The following is a 19,187-nucleotide window of genomic DNA, read 5'->3' as shown; positions in this document are numbered from 1 at the left end:
TATATGTATGTGAAGTGAAGTCGCTCAGTCGTGCCCGACTCTTTGCAACCCCGTGGACAGTAGCCTGCACCACGCTCCTCCGTCCATGGAATTTTCCAGGCAAGAGTACTGGAGTGGGTTGCCATTTCCTTCTCCAGGGAATCTTCCCTACCCAAGGATCGAACCCAGGTCTCCCGCATTGTAGACAAACGCTTTACTGTCTGAGCTACTTATGTATGTATGAAAGTGAAAGTGAAGTCGCTCAGTCATGTCCGACTCTTTGCGACCCCATGGACTGTAGCCTACCAGGCTCCTCCGTCCATGGGATTTTCCAAGCAAGAATACTGGAGTGGGTTGCCATTTCCTTCTCCAGGAGATCTTCCCGACCCAGGGATTGAACCCAGGTCTCCCGCATTGTAGGCAGATGCTTTACCATCTGAGCCAGCAGGGAAGTCAATAGCAGATGTTAAAGAGATCACCATTTAATACCATCTTCAGAAGATTAACTAGAATTAATTAGAATTTTGCTATCCATACCAACAGGAATGCCCAGTGTTAATTCAGAGGCACTGCACCAGCGTGTACATGCTCTCTGCTGAATACAAACACGAGCAAACCAACAGTATACACTATCATCTACACACTGATCAAAGTATGTCCAAAATTAAGCTGTGACTCTGAAACTAGTACAATATTGTGAATCAATTATACTTCAATTGGAAAAACACTAAACTGTAAAAGTTGTGAACAGGTTTGGCTACAACTGTTGTAACTGGTCTCACAAGAGCAGAAGTGGTTCCTGCAATTTGAGTCTTCGCATCAGTGGACAATGAGACAGATTCTGTTCTATCAAAGCTTCTCCCTATCTCTTACATCCATAGTTAAATATGAAAAAGTCCGACAAAAAGGTATCAGAACTTTCAACTGTCTAACATCCAGCAAATGCTTCTCCAACCTACGGGCAACAAATAATGATTACAATCCAAGAAGACAAGTAAAGTAATTGTATACAAATAACTATTCTCATGCAGGAAAATAATCACAAAAATAACTGTGTAAACAATCATGAATGACATCCTCAGTTTGCTGCAGCCCCATTAATTAAACTTCAAGTTTATTGTAAAGTAAGCCTAAAGAACTGAAGTCACCAGTTAGACCTGTATCAGACACATTAATAAGAGGTCCAACTGACAAAGAAACAGAGAAATAAGAATGAGAGAGAATACAGTGTCTGACAACAAACTTCAGGCTAAAATAACTTTCTATAATTATGAAACACAGATTCATCAGAAAAATCTTGTCTGTTTTAGTTATTTAATCAATTCTACAACACAAGACTGAAGCTGTGCTTAAGAAAAACACAGTATTAGACTCGAGTTACAGTCAAGACAAAGCAGCTTTCCCAAAAAGCTAATGATCAGGAACTTAAAAGTCACAGAAATAAATATTTTCTAATTCTTTTATTATAAATAAAAGATAATCATTTGTATGTTATAACGTAATAGTCACCAAGTCATTTTGCATAAGTGCTTAACCCTCTCGTAACCCTGGATGAGAAAGGTTGGGCATACGAACCAGATGCCTAACTCAGTAGTTCTCAACATTTTCAACAGCTAGAAACCCTTTTATTATTTTAGCTAACCCCCTTGGACTCGATACTTACAGTGAGCTTGTTCAAAGGAACTGTATTTATCATTAATCTTTGTTCTTTCTTAAGTAAGCAAAGATACATAATTGGTTGACCTCAGTTCAGGTACTAGGACTATTTAATGTTGCTTATCAGCATCGTGGCACAATCACAAGATCCAGAAATTCTTCAAAGTGTCAACAACAGCTAATTAGGATTTCTGATTGGTTTCAGATAAGCATCCCTACAAAGAGCTGGCAAATTTTAGTCCCCAACAAAGAAGTTTAACATCTGACTTAGGAGGTATAATCCTATCGCTGGAATGTATGATGTACATTGTTTATTTAGCTTTCCAAAACACTGAAAATTATCTCAAAAGTGTATCAGTTGTTTTGTATTAGTTTTGTAACAAGTTGAAAACCATTGTTCTAACTCAAACAGAATTATCTCCCAAAGAAAAGGACATTCATATATAACATGGATGCGAACTCTGTTAATAAATTACTGAACTGTGGGCTTAACATATTTGCTCTCTAAAAGCTATTTGAAGACAAATCTGTGTCCATGTACCATTCTTTCTAAAACTTGGACTCTGGTTCACAGTAAAAATTCAAACTCATGCTGAACAGCATTTTCATTTTTCACCTCTTTCTCCCCAACTACTGACTTTTTTCATAAGTAGAAATTATTGTAGGTACCACACTATCGGCAAACAGATACGATACTCTCCCAGAGATTTCTACTGCTTTCATGTGAAAATCTGCAGCCAGAATTCTTTCGTAAAAGGAAAAGTTGTGTAAGGGGAGGAAGTACTCATACAATATTGATTTCCTATCCCTCTCCTACTAGAATTTTCTCCTCTATTCCTACTATTTTTGCCTTTACTCAGCAACTTAAGGCTTGTCTCAGTTTCCAGCAGCTCCCTTTTCAAACCATTGCTGGCCTTCTGAAGTACAGCTTTGTTCACATCATTCCATTTGCTCAAAAACGTACACTCAATCTCTATCACCCACAGCTCTCAAAGGCCCTTTTTGGTCAGACCTATCTTTCTGACTTTATTCCCTATCAGGCCAATCAAATAACTCCTGTTCTACAAACAAGCTCATTTTTCCACTTTTGTACTCCTACACTACTTCCTGGGCCGGATAGATGTGCCTTTCCCCCTTATGTCCCTCTTTTATCTATCTTTCAAAATCAGTTCAAAATCCATCTCATTGTTAACACTTTCCTCAATTGTTCCAATGGAACAATTCTCCTCCTCATACTCAAAGGATTTTATCTGTATCTCACAGACAACTCTCTCTTTTGGATTAAGATTGTGTCTTATCTCTCCTGCAAGAGTAGAAGAATCCTTGAGGGCAAGATTTGAGTCTAATTTTCCCCTGTCATGTATGTATCAGATGATGGATAAATTAATTGATTTTCTATGGGGAAACATAACATGGTATATCTTTACCAGGCAGTAAAGACAAAGAGGTTGCGGAAAACTTCAAAGTCTGTCTACTACTTTTATTCCTCTAAGAAAATTAATCCACACAGAATTTTCTGTGTATTTTTTAGTATTAGCATTAAAAAATAACATCCTATAGTTTAAAAATACTAATCCCTTTACCTCAATTAATCCCTAGGATACAGTAACACAGGTATTCTCATGATCCTTTTATAAGGATCCCTTTATATGTTTCCTCATTGAAGGGAACAGCTTTAGAGAAAGCAACCTGCCAGGGGAGAAGTCAAAATTGGAGTCTTTCACCTCCAAACCTAAGTTCTTTCCACTAAATCAAAAATGAAAGACCATAAAATTTTACCCCCCCAAAAATAAAACAAAAAGTAAATGAAAGTTTCTCTCTTTCCGATTTTCTCACCTTAAACGGACATCCCTCAAAAGCCTTTTAAAATATGCTTTGAAGATCTTGAGCTTAAATGCAGAGAAACAAATACAAAGAAATCTCCTGAAGGTCAGTAAAATCCAATCCCAGTTGAGCCTCCCTTTCTAGGTATATATGACCTCAGTGAAGTCCCACCTCTCTGTGTCAGTCTTCTTAATTAGAAACTGGGGGTGACAATACTGGTAGACTAACCTCATGTTTTTATAGAGATTGTGAGTTTATAAATGTGGAAGGGTGTGGAGAGGTAAGTTAGAGAAGGAAGCAACCAGAAAAAGGCTGTCCCACCCACGCAGCCTCCAAACCTCTTACTCATTTAATCCTGACGAGCAGCTACAGTTCTATGTTTCACAATGTTACTTCTCTGATAAGACCGTTGATTAAGGAAAGTTAGAAGTGCAAAGTACTATATCCAAGATCACCTTTAGAATCCATTTTCCCTGACTGCCCAAAACGACACAATCTGGTAACTGTCTTAGAACAGCATCCTCTTCTTCCTGACCTATCCATTACATCTCATGGACACAGTGGAAAAAAGGTGAATGCTAAAACTAAATCAGGGTACAAATGGCCATTTATGCCACTGTCTTGCTGTGGGCTCTTGAGCCAGTCCAGAGACCTTTTGTTAAGCCCCAACCTTATGTCTTCTGCTGCTGCTGCTGCTAAGTCACTTCAGTCGTGTCCCACTCTGTGCAACCCCATAGACGGCAGCCCATCAGGCTCCCCCGTCCCTGGGATTCTCCAGGCAAGAACACTGGAGTGGGTTGCCATTTCCTTCTCCGATGCATGAAAGTGAAAAGTCAAAGGGAAGTCGCTCAGTCGTGTCCGACTCTTAGCGACCCCATGGACTGCAGCCTTCCAGGCTCCTATATCCATGGGATTTTCCAGGCAAGAGTGCTGGAGTAGGGTGCTATTGCCTTCTCCGAACCATGTCAAAAACAAGCTTAATACCAGCAACTCTGTAGTGTTATACAGATTATCGGTAATAAATGTGCCCAATTAGGACCAGCCACAAAGCTGGTGCCTAAAAACAGATTATTATTCCTGCCTCAGAACTGCTTTAAGGACTAAATGAGGATGTAAGTAGAAGGCCTAAAACAATGCCTTCACAGGCAAGGTTGGCACTAAAAGTCTGTCACCTCCTCTCCACTCTGCTCCTTTCCCTTCTCATATTGTGTCATTTCAGGACTCATCACTCTCACTGGTATTATCACAATGGCATCTGAAACTCATCTCCATGCCTACAAACACATGCTTACCAATCCATCACTTTTGTCCTAAAGTATTCAGCACGTTTCAGAGACCGCATTACCGACCAGTATCCTGAACTGCACACCGCCCAGCAAGAACACAAGGCCCTTCCCAGTCTCATCTCTTGCAACTTCCCTTTCAGATAGAAACCGTCTGGCCCAAGCCCACCACATCGCTTGTTTGTTTCCCAACTGTGCCAGGCTCTCATGCCTCCAAGCCTGTCCAGAATGTTCTTCTATCATCTACTTATTCTTCAAAAGACAGCTCAAACATCATCTTCTCTACAAAACTTCCCTTTACTCTAGAATTTTCTTCTGCATACTTCATTCACATGTCACAAACCATACTCTAATTTTGCTAAGAAATCCTAGAAGGCAGAGGATAGGCCTTATCATGTTAGCATCATTTCCAGTATCCAGCACAGGACCCATGCTCAAAACATGTTTGGCGGTTTTGGTGACATAACCTTAATATTGGTCCCATTAATACTGGCATTCTGGATGTCTGAAAAATAAAAGTGCCACTATAAACATAAGAAGTATTTCTAGAAACTTTTTGAGATATTTTAAATTCAGTTAATTCTGAAACATATGTCAAAAAGATTTTTAAAATGCTGAGATAAAACTCATACAAATGCACATATGAAAGGTTTATCAGACCAAATTACCAATTAAAAAAATGAATGGAATCTCAGTCTTCATAAATATTTAACTATAAGCTCTAAGGAAAATTCCCAACAGGAGGTTGTCTTTGACTATATTCTTGCTTTCAATAGATACAAAATAAAACCCAGCAAAAGCAGTCTTAGACAATGGTAAAATATTTTAAGGTTTTCCTCTTAGAAAGGTATGCTTAATTTTGGTTCAGCAGAACGAAAGGAGTAGAATAATCTTACTTAAAACCAATATGATTTCCCTTTTTACAAATGGATTTTAAGAATTATCTCTTTTCAAATGACTTAAACCTTTTTCAAAAGGAAATAGACTGTGGAAGTTTACATCTACTGATCACGAAAAAGACTGACTTTATATTTTATATAATCCATGCCTATTATCTGCAAAACTGCTACACATATACTTGATAAATAATAAAGAAATAAAAAATACCAGGCTGGATAACACATTTTGAATGCACTTAATTGAGTCCATTTCTATTAGGCAAAGGAAACAGATAAACTAGCTTTTGGTATACAAGAAAGCATTAAATTCAACTCTTTTTCAAAACTGTTAGAACATGTGACTTGTTTCTTAAATTCCAAATATAACTCACTGTATTTAGCACCTTCTGTACTTTCCAGTATATTAGATAATTGCACACTAAGTTAAAAACAAAATAAAGGAAAACATTCCTGCCACCCACCCCTTTCATAAAAGAAATGGAAATATTAAACATCCACACAGAACACCTTGTAAAGGTCATCATGACTAACTATACAAAAGGCCGGTTTTTTTTTCCCCTTAATTTGAGCATTTTGTTTGAGGATTTAGAGACGTGGAGGGGCAAAGAAAAGAGGAAGGAAGAATTTTGTGATTTTTTTTTTTTTTTGGCAGAAAAGATGATTTTAGTAATTTCCAAATCCTGCTCGGGGGAACCACATGGGTGTCCCCATGGTCAGAGGCTCCCAACTCCCACATGAATCAGAGAATCTCTGCAGGTTTCTTTTTTTTGTTTGGGGGTGGGGGGTGGGGATGGGGGGCTTGGTCTGTTTATGCACTAAGCACCTGAAAAAGATTTTTTTTGTACAAAGGTGACCATAACTTCAAAAAGCCTAAATACCACTAAAAAGGACTAGTGAATACTCAATGAATAATACATTAAACCTAATAAACAGAAAATCCAGAAGCATTCAATATGGAAAACTGGTTTTAAAAAGTGGAAAGACACCAAGTGAAAACAGACTACTAGCTACAGGTACTTTACCTTTATGAATAAGTTTGTTTCTTTTGCTTCTGATCAGAGATTTACAGGGTATATTATTTACTTAGGGAGGGGACATGCAAGTTACCTGTTCCCAACTTGGTTTTGGCAGGCAGAGAATAGATGGTTTTAGCAAGCAACTGGCTATGAATCCAAAGCAAACAGCTGTGAAGAGGGACGACGTGTTCAAGATGAGAGGTGACATTATTGGGTATGTTTGTTTATGTGGATAGCAGGGACTCACAAAATTAACACTGGGGGTGGAGTTCTTACCGATTCTACTGAGATCTACAGAAAAGTTTTTATCCTTTCCTGAGGACACTTCAGATTCACAGCATCTAAATCCTCTTATGACTCCAGTGAAACTCGCTCAGTCGTGTCTGACTCTCTGCAACCCCACGGACTATACATACAGTCCATGGAATTTTCCAGGCCAGAATACTGGAGTGGGTAGCCTTTCCCTTCTCCAGGGGATCTTCCCAACCCAGGGATCAAACCCAGGTCTCCCACATTGCAGGCAGATTCTTTACCAGCTGAGCCACCAGGGAAGCACCTTATGCCTCCAATGCCAAGCCAATTATTGCTATCAAAAACTGGAGACAGTGTTTAACTATACTAATGTATGAAAACAGTCATTTTCTAAGTAAGTCAGACTATGAAGAACATTTCATGTGCTTTGCCTTCTCTGATGAAAAAGCCACAGAACCAAAAGCTTCTATGCCAGTGACTGGGGCCATGATGCAAGGAGATGGCTAGGATGGACCAACTTCTCCCACCACTCTCTCTCCTGCCTCAGCCCATGATAAGTTGAGACTGTGACAGAGAAGAAAGAGAATAAGCTTCAAACTTATCTAAGAGGAATCTATTCAATTTTTCTGCCTTAACAAAATGCTTGCATAGCTAATGAGATGATGGGCGATCTTCCCATTTACTAAACTTTCTATAATGTGGAAATTACAATAGACAATGTAATTGAGTCTCTCCACATTAAGACTCTTTAATTTCAAAAGATCAAGATCAAAAGAAAAAATCATTAATTAGCATCTGCATTTTGAAAACAAACTATATGACTATACACTGATAAAAACCTTTTCTAATTGGTTAAAAAAACTGATAAGATGAACAATAATGTTAACCACTTTAAATTAGTAACATTCAATTCTAAGGATCAGTGGACAAGCTTTTGAAAGTTCAGAAATAAAAATAATGCTAGACTGTTCCAAACATGGAGAAGCTAAACGTTATTGTCACCTATGCTCTCCAAAGTTTGGCTCTTCAATTATTTATTATGTAGTTGATCTATTCAATAAAATATTAAGAACAACAATTAGAGTTGCTTCCTTATGGTAAAACTAAGTAACAGAAAAGCAATTCTATACCTACAAGAGAATGCTGATAAAATACTGATGCCTGAAAGCAAAGTACAGTGACTTAACAACGTACATACAAGTCTGTACACACAGGCAGACTTCTGTGCTATTTTCTAGATTGAGTGACACACTAGAAGTTCTAGTGGTTTATTTTCTCAAAATAGATGAGAGTTATGTACAAATTATTTATAGAGACATTAATTTCCTCAAAAGAAAAACCACCTATAGGTATAATAAAGTAGTCTTAGTAAGATTCCACAGTGTCTTCTTGCCCTGAAATTCACATCTGAAATAGACTAACACATAGGCTAGATGCTTCAAACATTTTTAGAATAGGGCAAGGTATAAATAAAATTTAAATTATCTATAACAGGTTTTGAAATTCTGTACTTTCAACAAAATATTGAAATTTAATGTAAGTCCTTCCTGATAAAATATATAAATAAACTTTATTTATGGCATGCTTATATCAATAAGGTTGCTACTAAACACAGAAAGGCAAGCAAGAGTAATCATACGTGTTTGCTTTATTATAACCTTAATTTTCTGAATATTAAACCTATCTCCCCAAAGAAATAATCACAAATTGGCATATTTTTCCTATTTTTTAAGTCAAAATTAAAACAGCTCATCTGTGACACGTATACACTTTCAAATCCTGTGTGTTTTTAAGTGAATTATTTCTACACACCTCTCTGACCACCATGCAGTGTCAGACGACATGCAATTCAAAGCTTATACCACCGGAGGGCACTCTGAAAATCTTTAAACAAGTTTTAGAATGGAATTTTTACCTACTGGGAAGGAGACCTAGTCCTAGACCTTGAAATTCATGGACTCAGTAGTGGCTTAAAAAACATGTTTCAGAAAACATGTGTTTCATCATAAAAAATAAGATGATGACAAATATGCATATTCAGTCCACAGCTTATCTCTAAGTCTCATGTTCTTGCAATGAAAGTTTAGGTTCTAGATCAGAATAAACAAATAATTTCAAATAAGAACACTAAAAAATTACTAACTACTAACCAGTCTCATAAGATTATCCTTCTTGAGTAAATGTTCATCATCAACAAACAGAAGTTCACATTTTTGTAGAAAACAAAACAAATTCAAGAATCACTTCAAATATTAATACATATATATATGATTTAAAAGTTGGTCAGAAAAGACTTGGTTTAATATACACACAGCACTTCAGTTCAAGGAAACAGGTAACCCGTGGACACCCTACCTGTTTCCTGTGAATTCAACACTTCTAAGGCATGCATCATGGCACTTGCGAAGACATTGGCATCTTCTTTGCTGCCAAAGTTGAGACCATACACCTGTCTAGCATCCCGCCATTGGTGGAAGGTCTGTGTAGCTTGATTGTACTTCAATCCTTTAGGAATGGCACAATTTATCACAACCTAAAAGACAGTAATTCTTTATAAAGTTAAGCTAATAATTGGCAAAATCAGCAAAGTCAACATCCTGACTGGACATGCTCATTGAAACCTGCTCCTGACCAACCTCGGCAAAAAAAAAAAAAAAGAAAAAAAAGGTTAAAACCAGTATTTGGAGTAAAATCAGTCTGCAGAAGTTAACAGCCTGATAGATGTTAGGCTGTCTGATAGTTACAAGTCTCTGGCCTTAAAAGACTAAATCAGCAAAACAAAAGAAAATCTATATCCCTCATTAAATATTTGAAAATGTTTACTGAAATTTTATAAATTCAGAAAGCATATAAACCATAATCATGTATCTTAGTGATTGCTCCTAGGTAGCCAAACCCTGATCAAAAAATAGGACATTAACATCAGAAACCCCCTCCCAAAGGCATCAGCCACACTTCTAACATCAACAAATAGTTTTGTAGGTTTTGAGGTTTTATGTATAAGGAGTTACACAATATATACTGTAATTTGCTCTCCTTGTCTCAAAATTATTTATGAGATGCATCTATTCATTGTATGTAATTGTGGTTTACTGCACACATTTCTGTGGGGCATATACCTAGAAGTGGAATTGTCACAAGCCATACATATGCTCAATTTCAGCAGAAAACTCCACGTAGCTTTCCAAATTGGTCCCATCAATGTTCACTTCCACAGCAGTATACAATGGCTTGCACAACCACACATACAGTGCATCACTATAATTGGTATCGTCAGGCTCAAGTTCTGCGATTCTGCTGGGTATAAATACTACATCATTGAGGTTCTAGGTAGCATTTCCCTGATTACTATTGAGATGCAGCACTTTTTTGTATTTTAAAGGCTATCTGGAGATCTTCTATGAATACGTGCTTAAATTAAATCCCTTGCTCATTTTTTAACTGAGTTGCTCATCTTTTTTTTAATTGATCTATTAAGAGTCCTTTATATATTCTGGATGATCCCACTGTTGGTTGTATGTTACAAATATCTACTCCTATTCTGTGACTTGCCTTTTCACTCTCTTAATGGTGTTTTTCGATGAACAGAAGTTCTTAACTTTTATTCAGTCCAAATACACAATCTTTTCCTTTATACAGTCAATGCTTTTTGAAATCCATTTAACAAATGCTTCTCATGTGTGATAAAAGTGATAAAAATATTAGTCCATGTTAATTTATAGAAGCTTTACTGTATTAACTTTCATATTTACATCTCCAATTCAACTGGAATTGATGTATGCCTACGATATGAAACAAGGTTCAGCTTTCTTTTTTGTTCCAATATGGCTGTCCAACTGATCTGGCAGGACCTACTGGCCTGCTGCAGGTTTACCTTTTTCATAAACCAAGTGTCTAAATGGCTCTATTTTGTTCTACTGCTCAGTATGCCGATCTTTGAGCCGACATCACAGTGACTTAATCATCATAACTTTACAGGAGGTCTGGATAGCCACTAGTGTGTCCTCCTACTTCGCAGCTGCTCAATATTGCTTTGGCTGTTCTCAGTCCTTTGTGTGCAGCTACAACTTTATACTTATTGTCAATTTCATATTATTTATCCAATTTACCAGTCTCTGTTTTTAACGGTAGTGTTTAACCCATTTACACTTACTGCAAGTTTTACATAAATCTGGGCCTAAATCTATCATACCTTCCTTTAGAGTGCTTTACTACTGTCCTATTAGCTTGCCAGTTACACAGTGTTTTCACTGTTGTTTCAGTGGTTGCCCCAGAGACTGAAACAGACGTCTTAAACTTATCAAAGACACACAGGAACCAATACCTTTGTCTTCACCTCAACAATCCACAGACTTACAATACTTTATCTCCCCTTTTCCAATGCCCATCCTAAGAATTCTACACTATTTTTATCATGTATTTTTAATTCCATTAAATCCCATAAAACATTATTAGTAGTCTTATACAGTTGATGGTCATTTAAGATTTACCCAATATTTACCCTTCTTTTTGTTGTTTTTTATTCCTCTGTCCTCTCCAAGCTTCTGTTGGGACCATTTCTGATCTTGATGAGCACCCTTTAGAATTTCATTCAAAGTAGATCTCCTGATAATGAATTCTCTATTTTGGTTTCTCAAGAATTCTTGAGAAAGAATTCTCAATTCTTAATATCTTTATTTCACCTTCATTATTGAAGACTATTAAGTATGGGATTTAAGTGGTCATTTATTTTCTTTTATCCTTTGCCTTCTAACTTTTATTGTTTCTACTGAGAAGTCAGCTGACAGTTTATTATTGCTTTTTAAAGGTGTATTTTTCTCATGGATCAAACTAAAGAACTTCAACTTGAATTTAGTATACAGTGATTTTAATATGGTATGTTTATATGTGGTTTTCTTTGTATTTATCCATTTATGGTTTACAGCATTTCTAAGGTGATATCCTTTCACCATTTCTGAACATTTGTGTTCACTATTTTGTCTTTGATTACTGCTCCTCCACATTCCCTCCTCTCTTCTGAGATGCCAATAAGGTAAGGGTATACCTTACACCATTTTTACTGTATTTCCTATGTCCCTTAAGCACTTTTTCATATGTCCATAATTTTCTCTCTCCAAACATCACAGCTTCAGAATGAATATTTCCTTCTGATCTATATTCCAGTTTACTAATTTTTTTCAGTAGCTTCTAATTTGTTATAAACTCACCACTGAGTTACTAATACCAGCTATTTTATTTTTCAATTCCAACATTTCCATTTAGCTCTTTTTCTACTGAAATTCTCAATTTAGTCTTTTATCTCCTTGAATACATTAAGCATAGTTATTTTAAAGTCAGTTTCTGATAATCCCATTAACTGGATTCCCAGTAGGTTACTGTTACTGTTCCTCTTACCATTCCTCTTGTCTCCTCGTATGCTGTTTATTTTCACTGAATGCCAGACACTGGCTATGGATAACTCTATGGAAATTTTGAGGCCTAAAATGATGCTATATTTTCCCAGGGAAGATTTACATTTGTTTCTGGCAAGCAGCTAGGGAAACTAACAATTTCAAATTACCTCAATCCAAAAGTGATTAAAATGATTAGAGGCTGGGTATCAGTTCTTCTAAAGGCTAGTCTACTTAGAGACAAACTTCTTCCCCAGGGTATGGGGCTTCTGGGTCCCAAATCACAACCTGGGTGATTACCAAGACAACGTCCCCTCATTAGCAGATCTGACTTATAATTTTTGTTCTACTAGTCCCAAGAGTCTGCCAAAAGTTCTGTTCAGCTACTCAGGCTCCTCTTTCAAAACTAATATGTGCTTCTGGGTAAAAACAAGTTCCAAGCTAGGTCACTTCTCTGATTCCTTCTTCTTTTAAGTCATGGACCCATAATTCTTCACTGTCATGTAAGCTCTCCAAATAGACTTTTTTCTTTTGAACATTCATCCAATTATTTTGGTTCACAGAGAGAGGCTTTATCTAAATTACCTCATCCACCAATATCCAAACATGACATTATTTTTAAAATATGACGACCACTTAAAGATAAGTGAAATAAGCTAGATTTACAGGAAAAAAATATTGTATGATTCCAATTATTTGAAGTACCTAGAATAAAAAAATTTGCAAAAACAATATAGAATGGAGGTTGACAGGGATTATGGTGGAGGGAAATGGAAAATTACTGTTTAAAGGGTTCATAGTTTCAGTCTGGATGAAAAAGTCCAGAGATTAATAGTAGTGGTGGTTGCAGCACGGCAGTGTGAATGTATTGAATGTCCCTGAAGGAAATTAAAAAATACTCACCCCTTGGAAGGAAAGTTATGACCAACCTAGACAGCATATTAAAAAGCAGAGACATTACTTTGTCAACAAAGGTCCATCTAGTCAAGGCTATGGTTTTTCCAGTGGTCGTGTATGGATGTGAGAGTTCGACTATAAAGAAAGCTAAGTGCCGAAGAATTGATGCTTTTGAACTGCGGTGTTAGAGAAGACTCTTGAGAGTCCCTTGGACTGCAAGGAGATCCAACCAGTCCATCCTAAAGGAGATCGATCCTGGGTGTTCACTGGAAGGACTGATGTTGAAGCTGAAACTCCAATACTTTGGCCACGTGATGCAAAGAGCTGACTCATCTGAAAAGACCCTGATGCTGGGAGGGATTGGGGGCAGGAGAAGAAGGGGACGACAGAGGATGAGATGGGTGGATGGCATCACCGACACAATGGACATGGGTTTGGGTGGACTCCAGGAGCTGGTGATGGACAGGGAGGCCTGCCATGCTGCAGTTCATGGGGTCGCCAAGAGTCAGACACGACTGAGCAACTGAACTGAACTGAACCATACACTTAAAATTTATTAAAATGGTAAATTTTATGTTATTTTTACTACAACTTAAAAAATATGGTCACGTCTTACCATTTAATTTCTACACATATTGAGAGTGGGAGAGGGTTACAAATCCTTAGCTCCTAGAAACCCAAAGCTACTAGAATTTAATACCACAAGAAAACTATGAACCAAATTTTAAGGCAATCTATATCCTGCTTGACAAATAGGTTATCAGGGAAGACAAAAAAGATAGTTACGTTTACTTTTTCAACTCTTCATTGACAATTAGAAAAAGTTGAGGAAAATATTACTAGAATTAAAATTATACTACCAAAAAAAAAAAAATTATACTACCTAAATCATTAGCTCGGTTTTTTCAATATAGAAATTTTAAACTGTGAAATTTTAATAATTTATAGAATACTTTACAGAAATTTTAATAATTTTAAACAAATTATTTCATTCAATTCTATCTTTCAAGGATAGACAATGCTATATAATCTTAAAAAGCTTTAAAAGTAAAGAGGGACACATACACCTTCATTTAACAATAACTGTTCACTAAGGATGCTATTGGGTATGAACTTCTTTAAAATTCTAATACAGCAGACCCACGGAGCTTGAATCTAGATTAGTGATTTACACCCTGCATACACCCATCCATTTTTAGCCTGATCATAACAGATTAAACCGTGCAATAAACATCTATGCTTCTTTCTGAAATGGCTCATCAGCTTATCTTGTCTATGTAGTCATCACAACCTTTTCCCCCATCTTCTCAACAAACTGATCGTTCTTTTATGCCCTAGCTACACAATGATTTATTTATCATAACTGAAACAACTAACTGTGCTTTCCTTACATGTGTAACATCCCCATTCTTTACTGCATTGTTCTTCAACGTCAGGAATTTATTACCTATATAAAACCTAAGCACAGCCCCTAGAACACAGTAAGTACTGACGTATTAAGGAAAAAATGGCAACTTTTTATATATATGTATATGATTTGTACATATTCAATTTTATAAACTGTGGTTAATGTTTTAATGGCTCTTAGACATTATTTAATAAATTATGATAATATGTTCCCACTTAAAACAGACTGATAACCATTAAGCAATGAAAAAAGGTACTCTGGAATGAAACCAATATTTATGAGATTTATTCTTAGGTATTTTATCACTGCTGTTACTTTAAGTAGTATCTGTATAAAGTTATATTTTCAAATTGTTTGTTGCTAGTTATACAAAAATGCTACTGATTTTTATATAGTCATCTTATATCCAAAGACCTTGCTGAACAATTTTATTAGTTCTAATATTTTATCTGCAGATATTGGGATTTTTGTTACATAGACAATTGTATTATCAGTGAATAAGGTCAAGCTCTGTTTCTTCCTTTTCAATCCTTATAGTTTCTGTTTCTTTATCTTTATATTACTAGACTACCATCTCTGCAATAGAAAATGAAAATGACTAAAGCTGAAACCTCAAACTTATTCCTGAGTTTAATGGAAATCCTTTCAACACTGAACTGTCTTGTAGATGTCAGCTGTATGTTTACATTATTCATCCTTATCAGCTTAAGAAAACTCATTTTTATGCCAAACGTGCAGAGTATTGTTCTGTACGGATTTTATCAGTGTTGTTCTTCTAGGTTTTCTCCTACCAAATTAATAGGCTACTTATGTTAAACTACCTTTACATTACTGAGATAAAGAGGAAGAAATCCTCTTTGGTTAACAGGTGATCTTCCCCCCCACTCCTCCACTATACATTGTTACATTTGGCCTGCTAATATCTTATTGAGGACTTTGATCTCTTTAACAATGTTAATAATTGAAATGTGTTTATAATTTTCCTCTCTGAAATGGTTCTGTGTCTTAGATATCAAAATTACACTAGCCTCATAAAATACTCCTCTTTTAAGATTTCTTTTTTGACACGGATCATTTTACAGTCTTTATTAAATTTGTTACAATATTGCTTCTGTTTTATGTTTTGGTTTTTCGACCACAAGGCATATGGTATCTTGACTCCTGGACCAAGGATTGAACCTGCAGCCCCTGCAGGAAGGCGGAGTCTTAACCACTGACTGCCAAGGAAATCCCAAAACACTCTTTTCTAGAACAGTTTACATAAAACAGGTAATAGTTTAAAGATTTTTAATTTCATTTATAAATGCTCTGGACACTGTCCTTTTTAAAAAATTTTGGGGTAGATTATTAACTACTGCTATATTTTATGACTGATAAAACAAAATATAGTCTATTATGTTTCTACACTTTTTGCCAGTTATGACAAATTGTATTTTTCTACAGAATGGCCCACTTATTGGTGTAAAGTTGTTCATAATATTATCTTATTATTTATTTCCTTACTGTAACTACAGTGATATCTCTTTCCAACCCTAATGCTGTTTTATTTGTAACTTTTGGGGGGTTTGATTCTGTCAATTTATTCAGGGAAGCAGTTTCTTGTGTTATTAATTTCTATTTATTATTTATTTTCTTTTATTTTTAGTATTTCCTTCTGCTTTCTTTGGGTTTGCTTATTATATGCCATTAAGATTTGTCCATCTACCTAGAGGGTATTATGCTAAATGAAGTAAGTCAGATGAAGACAGACAAATACGCTGTGGTTTCACCTGTATGTGGTATGTGAAAGAAAACAAATGAACAAACATAACAAAACAGATTCACACATACAGAGAACAGGCAGGCAGGGGGAGGGACTGTCTATCTAAGGACAGCTTAGACATCCCACAGGTTTCTAGGTGTCATACCTTGTCACTTAGATCCAGGGTTTTGTTGGGTTTGTTTTTTTTTTTTGACTTTTGAACATTTTCTAATCTTCATAATGATTTCATCTTAGTGTCACAAATTATTTAGAAGTGTTTTTAAATTTCTAACATTTTAAGAAACACTCCATTTGTCAAAAACTGGAAGCCATAGGATAGCTACCTTCTCTTTTGAATAAAAATGTCAGTATTTCATCTTTACACAGATTTCTTTCTAATCATTTGTTTTTAATTGAGGTGTAACTGATATATAACATATTCATTTCAAGTGTACAAAATAATGATTTGATCCCATTATTTTTAAATACCCATCTTCTTTTTCAACAACATTTAGATATATTTAGGTTTGTTCATCAGGATATCAAATGACCAATTCACTGAATTTACCAAAAATTTATTTTACAGCTACTGGTTTGTAATGTGTTTAAAATGTTCAGTAACTTCTATAAAGTCCTAGTTGTCCAGTTCCCATTTTTACTTTGCAGCAGCATCTTAGGGAGTATTCAGTCAGTCTCTGGCCCAACTCACTCCTGAGACAGTCTGCTGGAGGAGAAGACAAAGAGCACAGAGAGGCAGAGAGGGTTCTTGGTACAGAGACTGGGGGAACCAGAGAAAGGCTGAGCAACAGGTGCACAGAGCAAAAGGAGAGAGGGGAGGAAGAAGAAGGAAGAATAGGGTGGAGGTGGAGGCACAGGGGAGAGAAGGGAGCCTGAGAGGGCAGAGAGCAGCAGGCTAGGACAGTCAGTACTAATAGGTAAACTTGCTGCATTCAGTGAACTGCTCTTTCTGCCAACTGATTCAGGTCTTGGAAAGTTCCTCTCCTGGGGAGCAATATATTTGTTTTTGCCAGGTGCCGTAGGAGTTTCACTGGCCCGCAACCAGGATTGGTTAGTTTCTCGGCTGCAGATGTGTAAATGAAGCTGGAGGCTTCCATTTTTCAGAGGAGCTCCTAAACTAGCTCAAACTCCTCTGCCTACCTGTGCTGGTTAGGAAGATTGTTCTTAGTCTTCTTTTTATGGTATGCAGCCCCTTGAAAAGGTTCAGCTTTAGGCAGTTTTGAAACTTTGATACCAGTTTCGAGGCCCAGCATCTCAAAGGGCATAACCTGTACCATACAAATACCAAATCTAAGTCCCCGGATATTACCAGTTCATAATTTCCATCCCCAAATACAAGGCTGTCACAGCATCTCATCACACACTACACCAGCCTGTCTCCCAGTGGAAATTCAGAGAACTATCTTTCTCTAATAAGAACTCAGCTGGAAATCTGTTACATTTCCCCCCCGCCTATGTTTAACACTGGCTGATTTTACCATCTTACCAGTGTCAAAAGTATTTCGTAAATCTGTTCTTTATAAAAGTCCTCACTATTATTAGTATATACTTAATGCTAGTAAAATCCCATCTCCATTTTGCACTGTCTACTGGCTCCTGATCTGGAAAGACCCCAGAAATCAAGTAATCAGATAATCCAGTCACCTTTCTAAGAAATCCAGAGCAGGGAATTAGCAAAAGCTTAGTTGTCATGCCAGACATGAACTACAAAAGCCTAACTATTCCAGCAACCTTAATACAATTTTTCTATCATATATGAATTTAACAATACTTTATGAAACTACTTAAATTTTGAACTCCTTCCTATAGTCCAATACCCCATGCCTTTGGTGGGAAATGAATTCCTTAAGCACAATCTGCTACTTAAGTGAAATTTCACATTTTAGTTTGTCTTAAATTTACTTTAGATTCCCAAACCTAGCTAGTTTGAAGGCCAGAGGATTTAGTGAATATCATAATTTAAAAACTCAGATTTATATTCCTGAACAATTAGTTCTAAATTGTTATCTAAATTCAAGCTTTATAAAGATGGAGAGGGTGGAATGGCAAAGCTATACCCAGTTTTTCCCACAGAGGCTCTTTTGGCTACAAAATATGACTTTATTTTACTGAATATAGCGAGTCCTTTTGTAATACTAGGTAACTTTAAGAATTAACAAATCCTTACCTGATGGTCCTGAATCTTCCTGCCCACCACTCTGAATGTGTTGTTGCCTGTATGGTGATATATGTGAACTCTGCTGAACCCAGTTGAACCACCGGCTGGCACCCACTTTTTATTGGCATCATCGTAAACCATCACGGCAGCTCTTGCCTGACAGATACTCTGTTCACTGGGAAATGGAAAAAAAAAAGCAAACTTTTAAGATACTTAAATATGCTGTTTCCCATAAGTCCATATAAAATAGTTATCTAACAAGGCGGTCGGTCAGCAATCAGTGCTTTACTTGCTGCTAGAAATGATGACAGTGAATAAGGCAGAGGCCTGCCTGCTCTTATGAGTAGACTCTAATGGGGAAGACAGACCAAAAAATGAAGTGTAATGAGGAAGCAGAAGGAGGAGATCAGGATCCACAAAGGAGACTGTATATTATATAAACAATACAAAAAACATTTTCTTCTATCAATAAATCTAACATATCCATTAAACTGAATAGAACTATAAGTATAAATTAATCATTTCACTGTGTGTGTATATATACATTTATACTATTGGTGAACTGTTTGTGATTACCCATCTTTGGAAAAATTACTTTTATCATCGGGCTTGCTTCAAGGTCTGTATAACGAATTCTGCTAGGCTCCCTCTGTCCCGTGAGATATG

General features: G+C 36.4%; 1 protein-coding gene across 7 annotated transcripts in view; it reads right to left on the bottom strand.

The window, feature by feature from the left end:
* The window catches only part of ENAH (ENAH actin regulator), a 157,638-nt gene that overhangs the window by 58,238 nt on the left and 80,213 nt on the right, over nt 1–19,187 (bottom strand). For all 7 annotated transcript variants that reach the window (XM_070385419.1, XM_070385413.1, XM_070385414.1 and 4 more), the window contains exons 2-3: nt 18,531–18,696; nt 9,265–9,442 (exon numbers count right to left, since the gene is read on the bottom strand). In XM_070385419.1, the coding sequence (XP_070241520.1) occupies nt 9,265–9,442; nt 18,531–18,696 (344 nt within the window). The remainder of the gene's footprint in view (nt 1–9,264; nt 9,443–18,530; nt 18,697–19,187) is intronic.

The sequence above is a fragment of the Bos mutus genome, chromosome 16 (genome assembly GCF_027580195.1).
Source record: "Bos mutus isolate GX-2022 chromosome 16, NWIPB_WYAK_1.1, whole genome shotgun sequence".
NCBI classification, from domain to species: domain Eukaryota; kingdom Metazoa; phylum Chordata; class Mammalia; order Artiodactyla; family Bovidae; genus Bos; species Bos mutus.
Note: the sequence above shows the minus strand (reverse complement) of the source record. Positions and strands in the feature narration are given on the sequence as shown.